Source organism: Sminthopsis crassicaudata, chromosome 1 (assembly GCF_048593235.1).
Source record: "Sminthopsis crassicaudata isolate SCR6 chromosome 1, ASM4859323v1, whole genome shotgun sequence".
NCBI classification, from domain to species: domain Eukaryota; kingdom Metazoa; phylum Chordata; class Mammalia; order Dasyuromorphia; family Dasyuridae; genus Sminthopsis; species Sminthopsis crassicaudata.
The window spans coordinates 590,703,323-590,724,669 of NC_133617.1; the positions used below are offsets into that span (position 1 = coordinate 590,703,323).

At 34.3% G+C, this 21,347-nt stretch overlaps 3 protein-coding genes across 4 annotated transcripts in view; 1 reads left to right on the plus strand and 2 right to left on the minus strand.

The window, feature by feature from the left end:
* Positions 1–13,762, minus strand: part of TRAPPC13 (trafficking protein particle complex subunit 13) — a 36,937-nt gene extending 23,175 nt beyond the window's left edge. Inside the window, 3 exon segments of the mRNA XM_074282397.1 lie at positions 3,410–3,509; positions 4,551–4,619; positions 13,186–13,762. Coding sequence (XP_074138498.1) covers positions 3,410–3,509; positions 4,551–4,619; positions 13,186–13,231 — 215 coding nt within the window. The 5' untranslated portion in view covers positions 13,232–13,762.
* Positions 8,590–9,567, minus strand: SHLD3 (shieldin complex subunit 3). The gene has a single exon (XM_074282405.1). The coding sequence runs from the start codon at positions 9,440–9,442 to the stop codon at positions 8,690–8,692; it is 753 nt and encodes a 250-aa protein (XP_074138506.1). The 5' UTR covers positions 9,443–9,567; the 3' UTR covers positions 8,590–8,689.
* Positions 13,763–13,941: 179 nt separating the features above from the next.
* The window catches only part of TRIM23 (tripartite motif containing 23), a 40,600-nt gene continuing 33,194 nt past the window's right edge, over positions 13,942–21,347 (plus strand). The window contains exons 1-2 of one of the 2 annotated variants that reach the window (XM_074282395.1): positions 13,942–14,096; positions 19,766–19,928. In XM_074282395.1, coding sequence (XP_074138496.1) covers positions 13,953–14,096; positions 19,766–19,928 — 307 coding nt within the window. In that variant the 5' untranslated portion in view covers positions 13,942–13,952. Of the gene's footprint in view, positions 14,097–19,765; positions 19,929–21,347 lie in introns of those variants that run through there. The other variant, XM_074282396.1, reaches the window with a different exon arrangement.

Below are 21,347 nucleotides of genomic sequence, written 5' to 3' on the forward strand. Positions count from 1 at the left end.
TAATTTTTCTTGTTTCTTGTAAAATTTTCCCTTTGATCTGGGGATTTCAACATTTGGCAATAATATTCCTGTTGTTCTCCACAAATGATCTCTTGAGGTGGTGATAGATGTATTTTTTTTTATTTCTACTTTCCCCTCATGTTCTATAACTCCAGGAAAATTTTCTTAGATCATTTCCTACATTATTGTGTCAAGGTTTTGGTCATAACTTTTTGGCAGTCCAATTATTCTTATATTTGTCATTTTTCTTGTTAGAGGTTTCATATTCTGTTCTATTTACTCATTCTTTATAATATGTTTTGTTATTTCCTGGTCTCTCATAGCTTCACTGGCTTTCCTTTGCTTGATTCTAATTTTCAAAGTATTATTTTCATCTTTGAGACTCTATGCTTCCTTTTCTAGTCAGCTAATTTTTTTTTCATAATCTTATTTTTCTTGAGTTTTATTTTAAATTATTCTTTAATGATTCATTTGATTTTTAAATTCTTTTTTGAGTTTTTCTCTTTGGGCAGGGAGCTATTTCACATTACTCTCTGGAGTAGAAATTTTGTTTTTATGAAAGTGTCCTTCTCTGAAAATTAACCTTGCTCTTCTCGGTTCTCATGTTTCAATGGCAAGATTCTTTCTTCATTGCTGGTCCATTAAATAAATAAATAAATAGATAGATAGATAAATAAATAAAGAGGTACTAGTATATTCACCAGCCTCAAGCTTCCCTTCAGTTCTCCACCCTGACCAAGAATTCCACACTAAGAGCTCCACTTTCCTGCAAATGCCCATAGCCAGCAGTGTCCCTGCCCCACTGCTTCTGTATTCACAGAGTGCTTGTTTCCTCTCATCCAGAGCCACATCTCAGCAGCACAATTGGGCCTGGAGTTCCCAATTTACCAAGATTCACTCAGTCCTCTCCAACTCAGATCCCAATTGGACAAACAGTCTGGGAGCTTTAAGTCTTTGTGATTCCTGCTGAGGTTCCAGTCATATCTAGCTAGCCCGAGTAATAACCACTAGATACAGAGCTGGCTCAAAGGTGTTTGCACTTTGGACAGGTTAATTCCTAGTTAAAGTTATTTCTTCAGATCTTCATGGTTGAATCTGGAAGACCCATGTTCTACTCTAAGTATTCTTGATTTTTCACAACTCTATGTTTGCCCTGAGGCACAAAGTTGTTCTATTTGAGGGGGAAAATCAGGAGAACTTGAAATTTAGCAACCTATTCCATCATCTTCCCAGAATTCTCCTAATCTAAAATATTAATCTTTCCTTCTTCACTTTCATAAGTTTAGACAATCAACTAAAAAATAAATCAAGCCCTGGCTTACCAAAGTGAAACCCAACATGTCAAAAACTAGCCTCATGATCTTTCCATTGGAACCTTTCCCTCTTCCTAACTTCCTTTTTACTGTTGAGGAAACCACTATTCTTAATCAGTCAGCAGTGCAACTTTGGTTTATCCTCCATGCCTTCCTCCCTCATCCCAACCTATGACCAAGTTCTACCTTCACAGCATCTCTCCAATGTCCTCTGAGAAAGGCCATAATCCTTGTATAGGCCTTTCTTATTTCATACCTTGATTACAAGAGAATTCTCCTTAGCAAGTCTCTCCCCATTCCAGTCCATTCACATGGCTGCCAAACTGATTTTCCAAAGCCCAAGTTCAACCTTGTCACTTCCCTTGTGCTCTAGTGGTTATTTATGATCCCCAGAATCAAAAATAAAACTCTGATTTACTCTTAAAATCCTTCAAATTCTGTCCTCTTCCTCTCGTATAGTTTCCCCCTTTCTTACCCATGTATTTTGTGGTCCAGAGATATAGGCCTTTTCAAATGACACCTGAGATTCCGAGTCCAGGCATTTTCACTGGAGATCTTCATGTTTCCTACTTTCTGCCTCCTGGCTACAAGTTTCAGTGGGGAGCCTGTCCTTTTCTTCCTTAACACTGGTGCTTTCCCTGAAATTATTTCCATTTGCACAGTTTTGTTTTGTTTTTTTGCTCCCTTACCTCCTATTGAGAATGTGAACTCCTTGGGGATTTGGGGGGGATAGGGAGAAGTTGTTCTTTGTATCCGGCAAACAACGGTATGTACATGGTGTTTACTAATAAATGCTGTTATTGTTGCTTGTTGCTGAAGACGAGGAAGGGAGAAAAGAGCTAGATCATAAAAAGCTTTAAAATCCAAACAGTGAACTTTACATTTGATCCTAGAAGCAAAAGAAAGCCATTAAAGTTTATTGAAAAGGAGATGACATGATCCGACCTGCACTTAGAAAAATTATTTTGGCAGCTGAATGGAGGATAGATTGAAAAGAGGGAATAATGGAGGCCAAATAGTCAGGTGCCAATTAGAAGGCTACTGAAATTGTCCAGATGAGAGGTGAAGTGGGCCAGATTTATAGAGATCACTGTGTAAATGGAGAGAAAGGTATGTAGAAGAGAGATCTAAAGGTAGAAATAACCAGATTTGAAAAAAAGACTGGATATGTGAGTGAAAGATGAAGATAATCTTGAGGTTGTGAAGTCTAGGTGACTGATGGTGCCTTTTGACATAAAAGGAAAGTTAGAAAGAAGGGAAGGTTTTGGAGAAAAGAGCTGTTTGGTCATGCTGAGTTTAAGATGCCTATGTGATATCTAGTTTGTGATGTCCAAAAGGCAATCAGTGATGGTGTGGCTGTGACTGTATTCTGGAAGGCTGTGAGCACAATAAATCTTTAGCCGGTTCTCTGAGGCAGAAAAGGTTCTGATATAGTTTCAGGGTTACCCTAGCAAAGTTTAATAAAGCTCATTTTTAAAGACTGGTTCCATAAGGAGGTAAATTTTGGAGTTCAGGTTTATTCACAAAGGCTATTTACTATACTCTAGAAGGATTGTATTCTACCTCAGGGTAAATAACATCTAGAACAAATGAAATGATAGATTAAAAAAAATTACGTTTACATGTATCCAGAGGTGCTATCTCATCATCACATTCTATAAATCTCAACTACTACTACAAATTTCCCAGACCAATGTGTTCTGACATCCCCATGGTATTCGTCTCTATCCTTTCTTTGGCATTTGCTATATACTACATTTTAATGTTATTTATTTATTTTAATATATAAATCCTGCATAGGAACGTGAGTACCTTTTGGAGCAAGACCATGTTTAACTAGCTTAATAATTATTGCTTTTAGACTTCACAGTGCTACAGAATCTACAGAGTAGATTTTTCATGAGGTTAGCTATCCTTAATCCTAGACTACAAATGGGTATTGGCGAATGCATACTGGTGAATCTTTAGGGGTAGAAATCAGTCCTAAAAGATCCAGGTTATTAGTTATTTATTAGGACAGGGAAACAAGAATAGTAGAACAGCTGGCAAAATTCACAAGCTAGAAGTCTCTATCTACTTTATCTGAAAAGTCTTACCCAAAGTTCTGAGGCAAGGTCAGCATTTCTCCAAGCATCAAAGTTTCTGCACCATTTACAGTGGAAGGATCATCTTTCATGAGCTGATTAAAGAGATCTCCTGTAGCAATATAAAAGACATTTCTAACACTGTTGTATGTAGAAATTTAATTCAAAGAAGTATCTTAAGACAAGATTATCTATGATAGGAAATTTACAAATATCTTTTTTCATACCTTTAAATTTTACTCATAAAAGACAAACCTGAATACTTTCTAGGAGAAACTATTTTCCATGTGAGACAACAGATAAGTCATGAACATTTTAGGCCTCTAACATTATCTGTTAAGTAAGGGATAACCCAGCTGATTTCTAAAAGATTCAGTTGTATTGTACTATTATTCAAACTAAAGTTTATGATACTCTTTTCTCCTGAAAATATAATACAATCATATTCATATTTAAGTTTCATGCTGTTATGCTATCATTACCCTGAGCTCTATTTATGAGCATGATATTTATCAGTTCATTCCCTATTTTGGCATGAACACTCATATACAGCTACTGACTTTTAGAAAGTTATCATTTAAAAAACAAGCTTGGTTACAAATGTTTTTTGTATTAATTGTCCCAAAATATGTCAAAATATGACTGGGGCAAAGATCATTATAAGATTAGAGGAAATTAAATGATAATTTCCTCCTATATTCTATATTTACATCATTCTAATTTTTAATCTTTGATATCATCATGTTCTTTTTTTAAAAGCTCGGTATTTAAAATAAGCTGGACATTTTTTCTAAATGAAGGCATTTCTAATGCAGAATATCATATTTTTTATGGCATAGGGTGGTAAACGCAATAGTACCCCCAAAAGAGAAAGTTCTAGTTTTAATTTCCAAAAAGTCTTTAAATTGGAATACTTAAAGTTTTATTATTTAACTATTATAAAATGTAAATACATATAAAAATTGAAGTCAGTTTCACATCAGCAAGCACTAGAAACTGTTGATAATGAGGAAGCAGCTGAGGTATTGCTACAATTAATACATAACTTGGGTGTGTAATGTTTCGATGAGGATTCAAAGACAAAACTCACAAATGCCAATTTCTTTAGATACAGATAGGATAAAGTGACATGCATAAATATCTTATGGCATACCTGGTAAGTCTCTTTCTTCACATGTTACTGGAATATTGGTGAATAAAGTAGGTTTAGTCAACCTCATCACTGTTAAGTTTAGAGGGAAAAAAAAGAAAAAGAAAGAAAAATTTACAATGTCATTAATTCCCTGGGTTAATATTATAAGTAATATGACTGCCGTTTAACCTCAGACTTATCCAGTTAAAACTTCTTGATGAATGAATAGCGAATTTTTGGGTAACAGTAACAAGCCAAAAACATTTCTGAAATTGAATATATTTGGGGGCAGCTAGGTGGCGCAGTGGATAGAGCACTAGCCCTGAATTCAGGAGAACCGGAGTTCAAATCTGGTCTCAGACACTTAACACTTCCTAGCTGTGTGACCCTGGGCAAGTTACTTAACCCCAGCCTCAAAAAAGAAAGAAAGAAAAAAAAAGAAATTGAATATATTTTATATACATACAACAAATGGAAATTACTTAACTATGGTTAAAAAATCAACTGTATAGGTTAAGGGAAGGTGTAGTTAAGACAACAGTATGTGTGAAAAATATTTATGGGTGAGAGGCAAAGTAGATTGTGCCAAAACAATCAAAAAATAGAGCATAATCTTAGAATTAATAGAAGTAAAGCATCCAAAACAAAGGGCATGACAGTGATGTGTTCTGCTGGTACAGACCACATCTTTGATCCTGTGTTCAATTTTGGTTGACACCATTTTTTTAGTAAGAGATTGACAGAGTACTAAAGGAGAACAGCATGGCAAGATGCTAGAAAGCATGCCACTTGAGGACAGTTGGAAGAAAACAGAAGTATTTACCTTGAATAAAAGAAAACTTAGTGAAAAATATAATAGTTATTTTCAAGAAATGGAAGAACAAGGGGAAAAATTAGAACAAAAGGTTTGGCAATTGTCAACGTTGTAAAATTACCCATGCATATATCTGGTAAATAAAAACTATTTAAAAAAAAAAAAAAGAAAGAAATGGAAGAACACGTGAAATATGTGTTCTTCTTGGTCCCCAAAGACAGAGGTAGGAACAATAGATTGAAGATGCAGAGGCTGACTGAAGCTCAGTTTAAGGAACACCTAACGAGGAATGAATGGCCTCAGGAAGGAGTAAAGTTTCCAATCATAGAGGCCTTCACATGGGAGCAAGATGAATGATTGTCAGGGATGTTTAAGAGATGATGCCTTTTTTGATGCGGTTAAACTAAATTATTTCTTAGTTCCTGAGTCAAGGATTTTGTCATTTGTGCTAATTTGTGAATTGGTCCACACCCTTATCACAGAACAATAATATGCTGAAGGCAGAATGTTATAGTGGAAAAAATGCTCAAATCAAGTCACTCAATCTCTTATAGTTGCAGTTTCCTCATTTGTAAAATGGGATTTATTCACTTTTGTAAACTAAAGTCCATAAATGCTAGCTATCATTCTTAAGTTAAAACTTGACTAAGATGTTTAATAGTAGTTCTTAGTCCTGTTCTCCCAAAATAGACAATGCTCCGTTAGGAATCTATCTATTCACATATTTCCTTATGCCTGAAGTAGTTTTCCTTAGCTTTTAATGAAGCTTTCTTTAAAATCCTAAATAATATATAGGGAAATCTGTCAATATCAAAAGAGAAAAGATACGTTGTCTCTGGATAGTCAATTCAAATCTTAAAAACAGATTGAAATGCTTCAAAAACCATCTTTAGAAAAGTCAGAAATGATAAATTTTTTTTTGCTCTAACATTAACTTATTGATCTAGTAACACTATAAGGAAAAGTTCTTCAGTCACACTATAGGTTATTAAAGGCAATAACTTTTGTGTTCTAATCTACTAATTGAGGTCAGTAGGATTTAATATAGACAAGATCCACAAGCACTGAGTTGGCACAATAACAATACTGCTTTTGCAAATAATGTCCTCCCTAACTATTTACCCATATTTTAGCATGAATTTGGTAAAAATTAATATCAAATGTATCCTTAAAAGATTTTCCTTGAAAATTATAGTGGGATTTACCAGATGAATAGTCTTATATAAAATATCAGTCACCTTTATTTACTGCCACAACCTAGCACCCTGAGTTACTGCTACCAGTATGTATTTGTATATGGTGGAGTGCAGGTTGAGATCTTGCAAAGCAAAAAGCATAAGCAAATTAAATTACTTTGATTTGAGGTAAAGGGAGGGTATTAACTTAGCTCCTCACCTCTCTTCAAATAATAAAAACAAGCTGTAGAGATTGAAGTATATTTCTTAAACTTTATTTTTCTCTGTGTTTCCTTGTGAAACATGGCTAATATAAAAATGTTTTACATGACTTCATCTATATCTTTTGCTTGCCTTATAATTGGGAAATATTTAATAAAATAAAAAATATTTTTTAAGCAGATGAAGGAAAAAAGCATCTCTATTTTAGTTTCATAATGGCAATACAAAAATACTATTATATAAAAATTTACACCTATTAATTTGCCTGTAGGTTCAGACAGTGAAACTATGGCAGTGAAGGGGAACATAGTATTATATTAAGGGCAAGCAGGTCTAGGTTAAATCTCTGACTTCACAGATTAGGAAACCAATATCCAGAAAGGTTAAATACACCCAAGATCACATTGGTAATAAATGGCAGAGCCAAGATCTGAACTTCAGTTCCCTGATCACAAATTACAGCATTCTTTCACCATGTTTCTTCCTATATTGTTTATAAAAGTCATGCAAGGCAAAAATTTTGAATTTTTCCTAAAAACCTGATTATGCAGTTTCATGGAAAAAAAGATCATCAGTTTAAAAATAGAATTCTCATATAAAAGTGACAAAAACCAAAATCTATTTTCCTTTCTTCATGGGATTGTATCTAATTTAATAGCTTAAAAGATCTCTCATCAGGAAAAATATCCTGTGAATTCTAGGATATTAAGAACATATTTATTATTTAGAGCTTTTGGTCTTAGATGCCATAGTGTGTAATGACAGGAATAAATGGTTAAATTTTGATTAATCAGAATACCTCATTCTCTAATTATTTCTCTTAATTGGGGTTTTATTTCAATGAGTTGAATCTATTATCTCAAAATTCTCTTGATTTCCAACAGTACTTAATACAGTGATATGCAGAGTAGAAATTTGATAGGGTGTTGTCAAATAAAATTAATCAAAAATAATTTAAGGACAAAGAAAAATATGTTGACATTGAACACATACATTAGAAATAGTCTTATTTTAGTCACTTCAGCAGAGATGGCCAAGTTGCTATATTGTCAAATGTGTGAATGGGAGTAAAGCTAAAACGTCTATAGGAAGGTGACAAGGGGGAATGTTATAAAGAGTCTTAAAAAAACAGTACTTTATATTTAATCTTTGAGGCAACAGAAAACTACTAGGACTTACTGAGCTGAGGACTGACCAGTCAGGCAAATTTTAGAAAAATGATGCTATTAGCCGATGCAGGGCAACCTGTTAGGCCACTTCAGAGGTCCAAGTGAGAGATGATTAAGGTTTGCACTAAATGGAGGTTGCATGAATAGTGGGATGGAGTCATATAGGAAAGATGTTATGATAAAGAAAACACTCACATTTGCACGTTAAGTGAACAGAGAGAAGTTGAAGATAACACTGAGGTTTCAAGCCCAGGTGAGTAGGATAGAGGTACCTTCTTGAGCAATAGGAAAATTCAGAAATGGGAAGGACTTTGAATCCGTATTTTCCTGTCCTAAAGTCCTCTTTATCCATTATTCCATGCTGCTTGGGATATGTATCTAACTCTAATCACTTGAAAAACAATAAGAATATTTTCTCTCTAAAGTTTTGACATCCAGGGCATCTGGAATGATATATTCAGTACTGGGAGGACTTCAAAACAGAAATAAAGAGAAAATTACCTAGAATCCTGTTTATCTGTCAGAAGGGGTTATTTATAGAGTTCAGAATTCTTGACTTTACACACCAAAAATTGTACTCTTATCTAGGCACACGATGAAATTATTCCTCACACAATGTATTAAAATTCACAAAGCAAACTACAGAGAACCACAATTTGAAAGAAAATACTTTCCATTAAAGTTAAAAATAAATCCCAAAATTTATTTATCACCTATATTTCAGTGCATTCCTCACAAAGAATACAAATTTAATTCTCTGCAAAAAAGAATTCATTTCTATTACATACTAAAAATCACTCCATATTTATGTACAAATAAATTCATTTTTCCTTTAAGACCTAATCTTCCTTTAAGCAGATTACATACATATTCACAGTGCACAATGTCACAGAATACCCATATCTGGCTCACATGTCTCTGTATTGTAGCGTTACAAAATGGAAGTTCATTATGCCTGATAAGTCGATTCAGTTTTATCCAAATATCTTCCAAAGTTTGGTTGTTAAAAACAGATTGTTCTATTGTCCATCTTGCTCTATATAATGAATGTAGCTTTAATTTTTCTAAACTCTGTTGTAATTCTTTAGATAAAGGCAAAACCTTTTTTGTAAAATTTCTGGAAACTGAAACACTCCAAGACCTTTTCAAATGCCGTTTTGCTTTTTTGGTCTGTTCATCTGGATTTCCACAACTAATCTGTTCATCCAGTGTTTGTGCTCGGGTTAAACAATTCATCTTTTCCAAATTTGGTTGAAACTCCAGAAGGCCCACTGTACAATCATAATTCTGAGCTTTCCTGTGATGTTCTGAAATGGTAAAGTGCTGGTCCACTTCTTTAGCTGCCTCACCAGAAATAATCGGCGGTAGTCTTTTAGGTTTGAGGGGAAGTTTTATTACATCATTTGGAAACCAAGGTATAAACCTCAATAATGGTCGAGTAGGAAATTCATTAATAGCTTCTTCTGCAACTTTGTATAATCGTGTAGGGTCACTTTCACATGGTCGGTAGTATAATACTACCTCTGTACTCATTTTGTATAAATCCAGACACTAATAATGGGGACACAACATTTCTTGATCAAGATCCTCACTGCTAGAACTTATTAGACTTTCTTGTCCTTCTTTCCATATTCTGCACTGATGAGAAGGAAGAAACAGGACCTAAAGCAGAAGTATTACAAAAGAATAAGATACACTGGGTATCTCAAAATAGGTCATACATAAATAGGTAGGATAAAAATGAACTTGTGTACTTTATATTTGCCAAAGCAGCAACGGGTAATTATAAACTTTAAAAAGTTAAGAAAGCTTTTTAAAAATGACTTGTAAATTTTTAAATAAAATCTTTATTTTAGAAATTTAGTTTTATGTTTATCTGGAACTAAAGCAAATACATTTTTAAAAAGCAAAAAATTTAAATAGGACTGTTACATCCAAATGACTCCATACCATTATAGTGGATAACTCTGAAATAACACTAAGGATTCCTGGGATTTTAATCATAGCTTTCCTCTGGATTAGCTGTGTAGTCTTGAACAAATTATTCAATTCTCTATCTCAAAAATGAATTATGAAGTTTTCAAGTTATGATGTGATGAAATTCTAATTTTACACTTTTTAATTGTTAAATATTAATCATTTAGAAGAATACGGTAAAATATTCTTATGCAGTAAGAAATTATAATTATAATTTAGACAAAAACCAAATCTTTGATTCCAAAATACTAGTCTCATGTGAACTAAAGAAAAAGTTAATATACAAATTTATAAAGGTTAAAAGATTCCTATTTCAAAATGAAGAAAAATGGAGACTAACTTTTATTTACAAGAACTTTTTTATACTTTAAATATAAAAATGGATTTAAACAAAAGTAGTTGTTTAGTTATGACTGACTATGGACTATACATATACAGTTCATGAGGTGTTCTGGGCAAAGATACTAGAGTAATTTGCCATTTCCTTCTCCCATGTTTAAGATAAACAGAGGTTAAGTGACTTGTCCAGGAGAGCTTACACAGCTACTAAGTGTTCAAGGCCAGGTTTTGAATTCAGGTCTTCCTGTCTCTAGGCCCAATGACATGCTCTATTAACTTAGCTACCTCTAAACAAATAGTTTTTGGTAATTTTTGTCAAATATATTTGTGCCATTCTCAGTAACATTAAATATAGATATGACTGGATACTGCATTTTAACAGGTTAAAATCCATTAATAGTTTAATTACTGTTCATAGTTGATCACTACACACGAAATGATTTTTCTTTCTTTTTTTTTTTTGCCTGAGGCAATTGGGGTTAAGTGACCAGCCCAGAGTCACACAGCTAGAAAATGTTAAATGTCTGAGGTCAGATTTGAACTTGGTCAGATTTCAGGGCTGGTGCTTTATCCACAATTACAGAACTTTCACCAGGTAACTTTGGTTTAGTCTAATTATTCTAGCCGAGGGATTTAACATCTTTTGTGTCAATATCTATATTAGCAAGTTGATGAAACCTATAGATCCCTTCTCAAAATAATATTAAAAAAAAAAAAAAAAACCAAAACCACAACGTGTAGGATCACAAAGGAAACCAATTACATTGAAATACAGTTGTCAAAATATCCTGACTGGAATAGGGACTCTCTCTTTTTAGTCATGAAGTACCCAGTAACTGCAAATCAAATCTGTAAATATAGTTTTTACAGCTTAAAATGTAGGTTATTCTGGTTGGTAGAACCATGATACATTCAGATTCACACAAAAGTTATTTGGGGACTACACCTTATACAGGGCAAATTCTTAAACAGGTAACAAAGGCTTGTATCAGAATGTTTCAGGCTTCATTTAAAATCAATTATGAATCTGATCAGAAGAACCAGTCACTGAATTTTCATTAACAAAATTATTATTCTTTAGATCTGTGTCACTTCAATTTTTGACGGTCATGAATTTGTCTCCCCCAAACTTTCAAACATCTATGACTGTGAAATTCAGAACATTATATATTTGAATATAAGATAAAATATTCAGAAATTAAGATATTTTTTCCTTGACCATGTCCACAGAGGAAAAAAACTTAAGTAACGCTGTAGATATTCCTAAAAGCTGCCACTTATGATTTCTGCAATTTGATTTGTCCTGGTCTAGATAGGTAAAGAGAGGAAAAATGGAGAGGGGAAGAAAGATTATGTCTATACATGTCAATATTTTATTTTTTTTTTCATTAAAGCTTTTTTTTACTAAGCATATGCGTGAGTAACTTTTCCAACATTGACTCTTGCATAACCTTTTGTTGCAAATTTTCCCCTCCTTTCCCTACCCCCTAGCTGGCAAGTAGTCCAATACATGTTAAATATGTTGAAATACATATTAGATCCAATATATTTAAACATATTTATTCAATTATCTCATGTCAATATTTTATCAGGCTATAATATGTATATGTTTTATTGCACTATAACATTATCTTATGAAATGCAAATAAGAAAATGTCAACATTTAATTTTGTTTTCTAAAGAAAATTCACCAATCTGTAAATTGCAATTCATTTTTCCTTATAAATTTTTTACCGAGTTACTCAGGGGATCTCAAAATTGACTACTGTTTTGTCAAAATTTGTCTGAGTCTTAGAGGCAGAAACAAATGAATGGGAATTGGACAGATCACAAAATGGATTTCTTCTATCTAAAGATTTAGCCATGTGTATGATAAAAAGCTAATAAGCAAAAACAAACAAATAAATAAATAATAAAAATAATGAAAAAATAATCCCATAAAGGCTGATAAGGGAATACATTCTGAAAAAAAATTCCCTACTTAAATCCTGACAGCTATAAAAATTAGGTCTATCAATAGACAAAGTTGGACTAGATGGCTTCTAAGGTTCTTTCAAATTCTGTACAATTAATGGTTACAGCCAGAGGCTGCTGTAGAGGAATAACAGGCTAGATGGCAATATTAGTGCATTAATCCTTCATAGTGTAATTTTGATTACAATCTACCAAAACTATCTCAAAAAATGGCACCAAGAAGGAAGTATGACTACAATGCAGAATGTATGTGCTCTACTGAAAATAAATGATCACAAACTAAACATCAATTTGTATACAGTAAAGGGAGATCACTGAAATAGGGCAATCAGAGCCCCCCCCCCCATTAAAATACATATATTTTTGGTCTTCCAAAAAGAAAACCAATTCTCAAAGAGTAACATTTTTGCTTAGTTTAGCTCTCCACACAGCTCCTTATATCAATCATCTGCAAAACTCAAAATTTGCTAGTTTCATTCTTAAAATTAGCTTATAATTAACTTTAGTATTTTGAGAAGATATTTGTGGATACTTCAAATGTATCCCCTTTCAATCGCATTTAACAAATGATGTATTATAATATAATAAATTTAACGAGTTAGTGAGATAAATTTGCGTGTTATTCTGTAACTTTGTGCACTTTTGCTTTGAGTTAACTCCTAGTGGCAATTAAAGTTATTTTCCTCAGTAAAAATTAAGGCTTCCCCCAAAGCCGCCCAATGAATTAAGGAAGAAGGGAACACTCGTCTCCCAACCACCAGTGGGGTCTCTGGGATGGCTATGGCCTGGATGGGTGGCGGGGCTCTGATCCACTGGACAGAGCAGGGGAGTGGAGCTCCAGGTCATTCTAGGAGTCAGAGGGAGCCAGCCCTACTCGCCGTGATGGCGGCAAAAAGGGAGGCAGAGGATGGAAGTAAAAGGGGGAGGGGGAGGGAAGAAGGCGTGATGTCTAAGACAGGTCTCGGCAACTTTTTTTTTTTTTTTACCTTTTAGCGCCAGTAAATGTTCCTGTTTTGGTGGGTTCACCTCCATCTCCACCGGAATCTTAGAACTACCGACTACGGAAGCCGGCGAGGCTCATCAAACAATGCCCCGCCCCTCCAGCCCGGAAGAAAACCGGAAGGTGTGCAGGAAGAAGAATCACGCATCAATCTCGTAATCTGAGGCCGGGGACGTCTAACGTCACTCCCACCTTCTCCCCCCAACCTCCGCCCGGAAGGAGTTCCTCCGCGAGTTGGTTCCATCGAAGCCGACATGATAGTCGCCTAATCGAACGTACGCGAAAATAATCTGATTTCTCCTACCACCCTGAGAAGCAACTCACAAATCCAATTACTTCTCCTAGCCACACTTTCCTTCCTACTCATCACGTAACCGTATAATTTTGCAAAGGGTCGTTTCTAGACACTGGTTGTTAGCGGCCGTATCTCTTAAGGAGGCCAGGAAGCCAGCATTCCAGAGCGTTAAAGAAGCAAATAGCATGCCGGGATTTGTGGTCTACCCCGATGCCGTGTTGCATTCTGGGACTTAAGTAAAATTGGTCGGAATGGGAAACACAGTCACAGCCTCAGGAGGACACCCCTCAGGGTCCTAGCTCAAGTGCTTTAGCGTCAAATGTGCGCACGCGCAAAGCCACGCCGACACAACGCCCCTGTGTGTCGTTCCCAGGCCACAGCGGGCTGGGCGGAGCTGCGCCTCGCGGCTCTCACAGCCCTTGCCTCTCGTGGCCGCCTCTTTGCGCCTGTGCAGCCCGATGCGTAAGTGGAGGCGGATCTTTTCCCGCCCCTCGGTTGGCTGCGGCAGCGGCGCTGCTGCGATGGCGGCCCTGCTTGTAAACAAGCCCGGTGCCGGCATCGAAACCGGCAAGCACGGAACTCGGGGCCCAACCGTCGTGAAGGTGAGGCGCCGTCAGCCCCCGTCTTTCCCCCCCCCCCCTACTATAGTTATCTTTCTACTCTCCTCCCCTTCGACGGCGGAGGACCGCTCTGGGGTCTCCCAGGGCCCGGAGGTCGCTGTGGCGCGGAGGAGTTGCTCTTAACACCCTTTCTCGCAGCCTCGGGTGCCTTGGGAATCTGGGAGAGCCCTGCCCTAGCCTTCCCTGGCCTGGCTCTCTCCCCTCCCCCACTCACTCCACTCTGCATCCTTGGGCTGCACTGGACAATGGGTAGCTTCCTCTCCCTCCTCTCTTGATCCCCCAGTTTCTCTTCCAGTCCCTGCAACCTTGAGCTGCGCTGGACAGTGACTAGCTCTCTCCTCTCCCCTTCACTGGGGGCCGTCATTTCGTAATTGTTTGACGCTATTTCGGAGGAAGCACTAGGTGAAGGTTTTTCTTGTGGGCCACTGCCCTCCTCATAGATTCTGCATCTCGGGGAGCCTTACATCTGCAAGAGACCTTGGAGATAATCTAGGCCAACATTTTTCCGTGTCTTGGGCTCCTTTGCTAGTCTGAGGGAGCCAATGGGCTCTTTACTTAGAGTAATTTTTTTTTAAGTGCATAAAACAAAAGATTGTATAGGAAGCCAGCCGTGTTGAAAAGTATAGCAAAATTATTTTTTTTTTAAGTACCTTAGGTTAAGAAGATGATCCAATTGAAAAAAAAAATTTAACAGATGAGGAAACTGAAGCTTGGACGGGTGATGGAAATGAGTTGCTTAAGAGAATGTAGGTAATAGAACTAGCTTTGGAATCTATAGTTTTTGACTACAAAATTAATATTGTTTCTATGATTCCGGGCAGTATTAGTTAAATATTTAGAAAACTCAAATAGAGTATATATACTTGTTACCAACAGCATGAGAAAAATGTGAACTGAAGTGCTTGGAACTCATTTCTCACATTTTTGTCTTCCAGTGCTAAAAAATTTGTTAGCAGATTGCATTCTCATTATTCACAATAAGCAGTATATTCCAGAAGTCTTAGTGTAGTTTTAAATTATCAAAGCTTAAAAGGGATCTAAAAACTCAAAACTGCATTAAGATTTTGCGTTTCATTAGCCGTTTTGCATTATAGAAAAGGATTGTAGATTGTAGAAAATGATTGTAGATGATAAACTCCACAATTCTCTATCCTAGGGAGGCTGATTGTGAAGTTATATAGTGTTCAAGTGCTGCAAAGAGGTCATAAAACTCATTTCACTTGGGAAGTGCTGCATTTTGAATCTTTTTGTGATGCCTGTGTTTCAGAGTAGGATATCAGCAGATTATATAGCTATATAGTTATTTTTAATAACTTTTTTCACTCCTGAAGCAGTTGGGGTTAAGTGACTTGTCCAGGGTTACACAACTAGGAAGTGTTGTGTCTTGAGATCAAATTTGAACTCAGGTCCTCCTTATTTCAGGGCTGGTGCTCTATCTACTGTGCCAACTAACTGTCCTATCTTTAATATCTTGAACTAGTATACTATCTAAAAACTAGAGCAGAATTCAGCAAGTAGCTAGTGAGTGTTAATGGGTTGTTTAGTTATCATAATTTTTAGTTCATTTTAATTTTAAAAATTTGGATGATGTCACTGTCATTGCAGTGGGGCCTAAATATGTTTCCTGAAGCATACAGTGCAAATTTGGTGAAACACTTGTTTGCTTTGGACTTTGTCCATGGGGATGAAGTTAGTTACCTGAAAGCTCTCAACTAATAGGATATTTCTTTTTGAGTGAATCTGTAACATGTACCCCAGAAAATAGTGTTGTTTTAGTTAGGTCCTGTTACAATATCAAGTAATTTATTGGTATTATCACTCATCTCAGTGTTAATATTTTTAGAGATTAAAAAAAAAACACTGTAGAAATCTGTATTTGGAATGAATCATTTAGGCTTTTCATTATAATAGGTAGTATGATGCTTTTGTGTGATCTTAAAAAATGAAATAATCATTATCTAGCTCTGGAGCGGATTTGGTTTTGAATCCTGATTCGTTTAAAGCTTAGGTCTGCCTCACTCAGTTTTCCTGTTTTTTTTTTAACTTTATAAGGTTATGTGGGTCAAATAAGATAATGGGCTCTTTGGCCTGTTTTCAAGAGGGTTACCTAGATGTCAATGTATTTCCTAAAACCTGTTCCCTAGAAGGAATATATTCTATATTTGGTACTCTTATATGGAATATTGGCTTGACCTAGGCTATTTGGACTGAGGACTTAGATTCAAATACTGTTAATTTAATCACACAAATCTATCTGGCCTCAATTTCCTCATTTAGAAAATGTAGGGATTACACTAAATGGCCCACAAGTTCCTTTTTAAATTCTAAATCTTGAAGTCTTTGAACACAAAGTATTTTATAATTGTATTATATCACATAAATGTAAGGACCTTTATTCATATACTTCCCCCCTTTTTTTCCCCAGAAAAACAAAGGTATAAAAAATCTAAATGGAAAAAGATTGAGATCAGTTTAACAACTTTGTTCAAAGTCTGTTGTTACATGTTAAGGCCCCATGCTAGGTTTTAGAGAACTACAAAGACGTAGTTAGTAATGTATAATTAGGAGATTACTTAAGTATATATGCTTTATGTTACAAAAGGATTTACTGCAGTTCTTTTTTGACTCATCAAAAATTCTCCTGCAGGGTTTTTCTGTTTTGTCTTGAGGATTTTTCTTATATTCTTGATGATTTAAACCTATGATCTCTTATTTATAAATGATAGGATATATTTCCTGTCTAGGGATTTAGGGAATCTGTCACATATGACCCTGTTAGTAACTCATTCAGCAGGCTTTTGTTAAACTGTGCTAGGTATATTCTGCAAAGAAAAGCAAAAATCAATTGCCCTCAAGTTGCTCTGATTGTTTAGGACACAGAATTCAAACAGCTGTGTACACAAGGAATGTGAGAGGGAAGGCTTCATCAAAATCATCTATAGAGGGGACCTGGAAGATAGGCATTGAGTTGTGTTGAAGGAAGTTAGGTGAGGAGGGAGGCCTTTCCAGGCTGGGGGATAGCCAGTGAAAAGGGAGAGTGATCCAGGAGATGGAATATCTTGTATGAGGAACAAGAAGGCCAGTGTTGCTGAATAGTACTGTGCTTAGAGAGGAATTAAATTTAAGAAGACCAGAGAAGTTAGGCAAGGGACAGATTATGAAGGCTTTAAATGCTAAACACAAAATCTATTGATTGATTGATTTATTGAATTGGCATCATTTTAAAGGAATGCATCAGTGCCATCTTGCATCTTTGTAGTTCCACAAAGAACTAGCTGTTTTTCAGAGAAAAAACATGGATATATTAAATTTGGAATTTATAAAGCCAATCCTCTGACTTTTCTTTTAAAGTATACCTGAAAAGAAACCTGGTTATTTTACTGGCTTAAGCTACTAAATCTTTTAATTCCTTGAAGTATTTATTGAATTATCTTATAGGATTTGATTTTCCATGCTATATGACATAGCAAAGATTCATTTTTATAGATAAAAATATTAACAATTAGTGCAATACATAATAATTAAATGTCTAAAAGAAAAATTACTTATTTACCATAAAAGTAATAATGACATTTTACATTTATATGTTACTTTATGACTAGAAGACTCATTATCATTTAATTTGGTTCTCACCTTAACTCTGTAAAATAGGTGTGAAGTTCAAATATTATGTCCATTTTACTAATAAAAAAACAGATGAAATCTGTTATTTTTAAGTCTTCTAGTAAAGTAGCAGATGTTGGTTTTGTGCTTTTTTTCCTACTGTAAATGAAAAGTAGGATGTGATAGATATATAAACAAAGCTTTTCTTAGGGCTTTTTTTTTTAATGTGGCAGAAAAGTTTTTCTGTTCTCTATATTGCTATTGGTGCAATTAAGGCATTTTGAACTTAGTGTTGTCTATGAAGTAAATTCAGATTTTGGAGAAAGATAGTCAATATTGATGGAAATTATATTGTTTCAGAAGTAAATTTAATAAAAAATTACATATATTGTAATAGCTTTAAATGACTGCTAAATAATTTCTTTTAAAATCAAATTGTTTCACTTAATTATGGAATACTTTCAAATCAAATACAAACTATTTCTGTTCTTCTAGGGAAGAATGTAAAATTATATGTATATTTATAGTGACAAATATATGAGTTTATAGTTCAAAGTATATTAATAAATGATATAGATAAGTTTAAAATACTTGATAGATTCAAATTCTGGTTTTCAATCATTCATTTCAGCTATATTTGAGTCTTTTCATTATATATCTTTTGCAACTTTTGGTTTTCATTTCTGTTTCATTATTGGTTCTAGTGGTTGATTAAGGATATTTTCTAATCTCAGCAATTGTTTTCCAATCTTATTTATAGTTTAAGCACTTTGTTCTAGGAATTTAGAAATGTCAGCTCTGCATACCTTTCTAATTTCATTTCTTTGTGAATCATTTTATGATCCTCTAGAATGAAGTGTTAGACTTTATATTTAATTATAAGTAAACATATTATACATGGAAAATGTATTTTAGAAACAAGACAGTTTTACTATAAAGTCTGGGACAAGAAAACCCCATCTGAATTAGAGTAATGCCAGAATTACAGAATATTTTAAAGTCAGCTTTATTTCAACTAAAGAAGCTGAACTACAGTAATAATTGGTCATGCTTAGATGAAGAATGATTTATTTCTACTTTTATTTGTATTTGTATATTGATTGTTTCACTTGAGATTAGTTTGTCCTCTTTAAGTAATTTTGTAATCTTTGTAATTTTATTTATAGTATTAACTTTGAATTGAACTCATACTAAATCCTTTCTGCTATCAAGGCTGTGTTAGTGATAAAAAAATTTAATTTTCTTAGCAAAGTTTTTCTTTATAAATATAAAACTATTCATAAAAATACTAACATAAATTCAAAACAAACTCTAGCTTTTATTGGGGCAGAACCATAAAGAATGACCCAAGATAAACAAGATACTTTTTGAACATCTTTTTGTGGAAAGGTCAGCTTTCATCGCAGAACAAATTCTAAATTCCAATTTGTTGTTTTATTTTAGAGTTACCATAGGAGTTTGTTTAAAAAAGGAATACAGGAAAATAATGTGTTTAACATAACAGATTTAGTTATATAATTTGGATCAGATAATACTCAAAGTTTATTATAATAAAACTTACTTCAGTGATTATGCTGTATGTAGTTGATCTGTTGCCCACCTTTACGAACTTTTAAAATAGCTTCCATTGTGACATTCTTACAGTAAGATTTATCAAATGGACAATTTCAAAGTACATTTAAAGAGTCAACAATTTGGATAATTTCTTAATGAAAAGGAAACTCTGTAAGGTAGAATAAATTATTAAACAAGTGAATTAAGCTAAAATACATTTATTTAAAATTAATAATGATAATATTTAGCATTCATATAGTACCTACTATTTCCAGGTACTATGCTAAGCACTTTACAAATATATCTCATTTGATCTTCATAACAGTTCTGGAAAGTAGCTGTATTATTATCATCCCTAGTCTACAAGTGAGGAAACTTAAGGCAGACAGAGGTTATGTGACTTGTCTAAGATCACACAGCTAGGCGATGTCTAAGACTAGTTTTGAACTCGGGGAATTAATAAAAAGTCAATTTGTTTCCTTTTCAAATTCTAGGTTCTAGAATGTGGAGTTTGTGAAGATGTGTTTTCTTTGCAAGGAGACAAAGTTCCACGCCTGCTTTTATGTGGCCACACTGTGTGTCATGACTGTCTTACACGCCTTCCCCTCCATGGAAGAGCAATTCGCTGCCCATTTGATCGACAAGTAACTGAGCTAGGTAGAAAAAAATTTTATTTTAAATTTTAATATGTTATATCGCTTTAATCAAAAGAAAAAAAATTTCTCCATTTGATTTTAAATGATCAAAAGCATAATATAATTAAAAGGTTATAAAAAGCTAGTATTCTTTTGAAAACTGTTAACCTTATGAAATATGATAGTAAATTGGAATAAAATTTATCTCATCTGAAGTACTTAATTGCTGTTTGTATTGTTTAATATACATAGGAAAATAGGCTTTAAAAGAACAGTGATTTAATTCATTGGTAAATGCAGATAGACAAAATGATATACTTTAGATCTAATTAAATGCCAATATATGATGTATACAGTCTTAATTCATTAAAATAATGGAAGTACTGTGAAATCATTTATGTGTCTTGACATGTTTTCATTTATATGTAGGTTATGAGCAATACCTGAGAAATGAAGAATTTGCAGCATATATGTGATAATTTCCCATGTTCTTTCTGTTATTAGCTAGGTTTTGTGAGTTTTGAGATCTGTGTAGTTTTAAAACTTAACTGTAAATTTTCATTTAAATTTTCTGAAATGTTTACAGCTGAATATTCTTTCTTTTCTTTCAATTCTTTTTTTTTTTTTTTTTTTGGATTGATTAAGGCCTAGCAGAATTCTATGTAAGGTGAATGTTAGTTCAAAAGAACTAAGTATTAGGGATATTATGAATTTAAACAAGGAAAACCTTGTTTAAATTCATTTGAAGTGTAACAATCACTGAGTATGGCTTCCTCTTCAATAGCTGGTCTGCCTATGGCCTGTATCTTTGTGCCTGGAATATCTCAGGAAGTGCTGTGCACTAGTAAGCCTGTGGTCTTCTTGTCCCAGAGACTTCTTGAGGTATCCTGTGTGAATTCTAGATTCAGGCCTCTGGCTTTCATTTTTGCCACAGGGCTTTTCTAGTTCTTTGGAGACTATTCCCAGATCAGGCCCTTCTCTAGCTGTCACTTCTACTTGTACAAGTCCCTGCTCCCTCCCTACTAAGAATTAGTCTTCCTTGACTCATAGATAGGACTCAACATCAACGTCTGCCGATGTTGGACAAAGGAGGATTCAGTCTACCTCCTTTCTCAATGGATTCCTCTCCAGGAATTAATAATCTTTTTTTTTTTTTTTTTTTTTTTTTTTTTTTTTAACATTCTAATCTTGTCATACCCTCCCTATCCCACTGATTCAGAATTATTTTTTTTTTTTGGGTGGGGGTTTTTATTTATCTATTTTATTTATTTATTTATTTATTTTTCTATCTTAAAAAATTATTTTAAAAAATATTTTATTTTTCCAAATACATGCAAAGATAAGTTTTCAACATTCAACTTTGCAGACAGAACCTTGTGTTTGAAATTTTTCTCCCTTTCTCCCCCCCTCCAAGACAGCGAGCAATCTGGTATAGGTTTAA

Coding starts and splice junctions, on each gene's coding strand:
- SHLD3 (XM_074282405.1), bottom strand. CDS start 9,442: ATGAGTACAGAGGTAGTATTATACTACCGACCATGTGAAAGTGACCCT.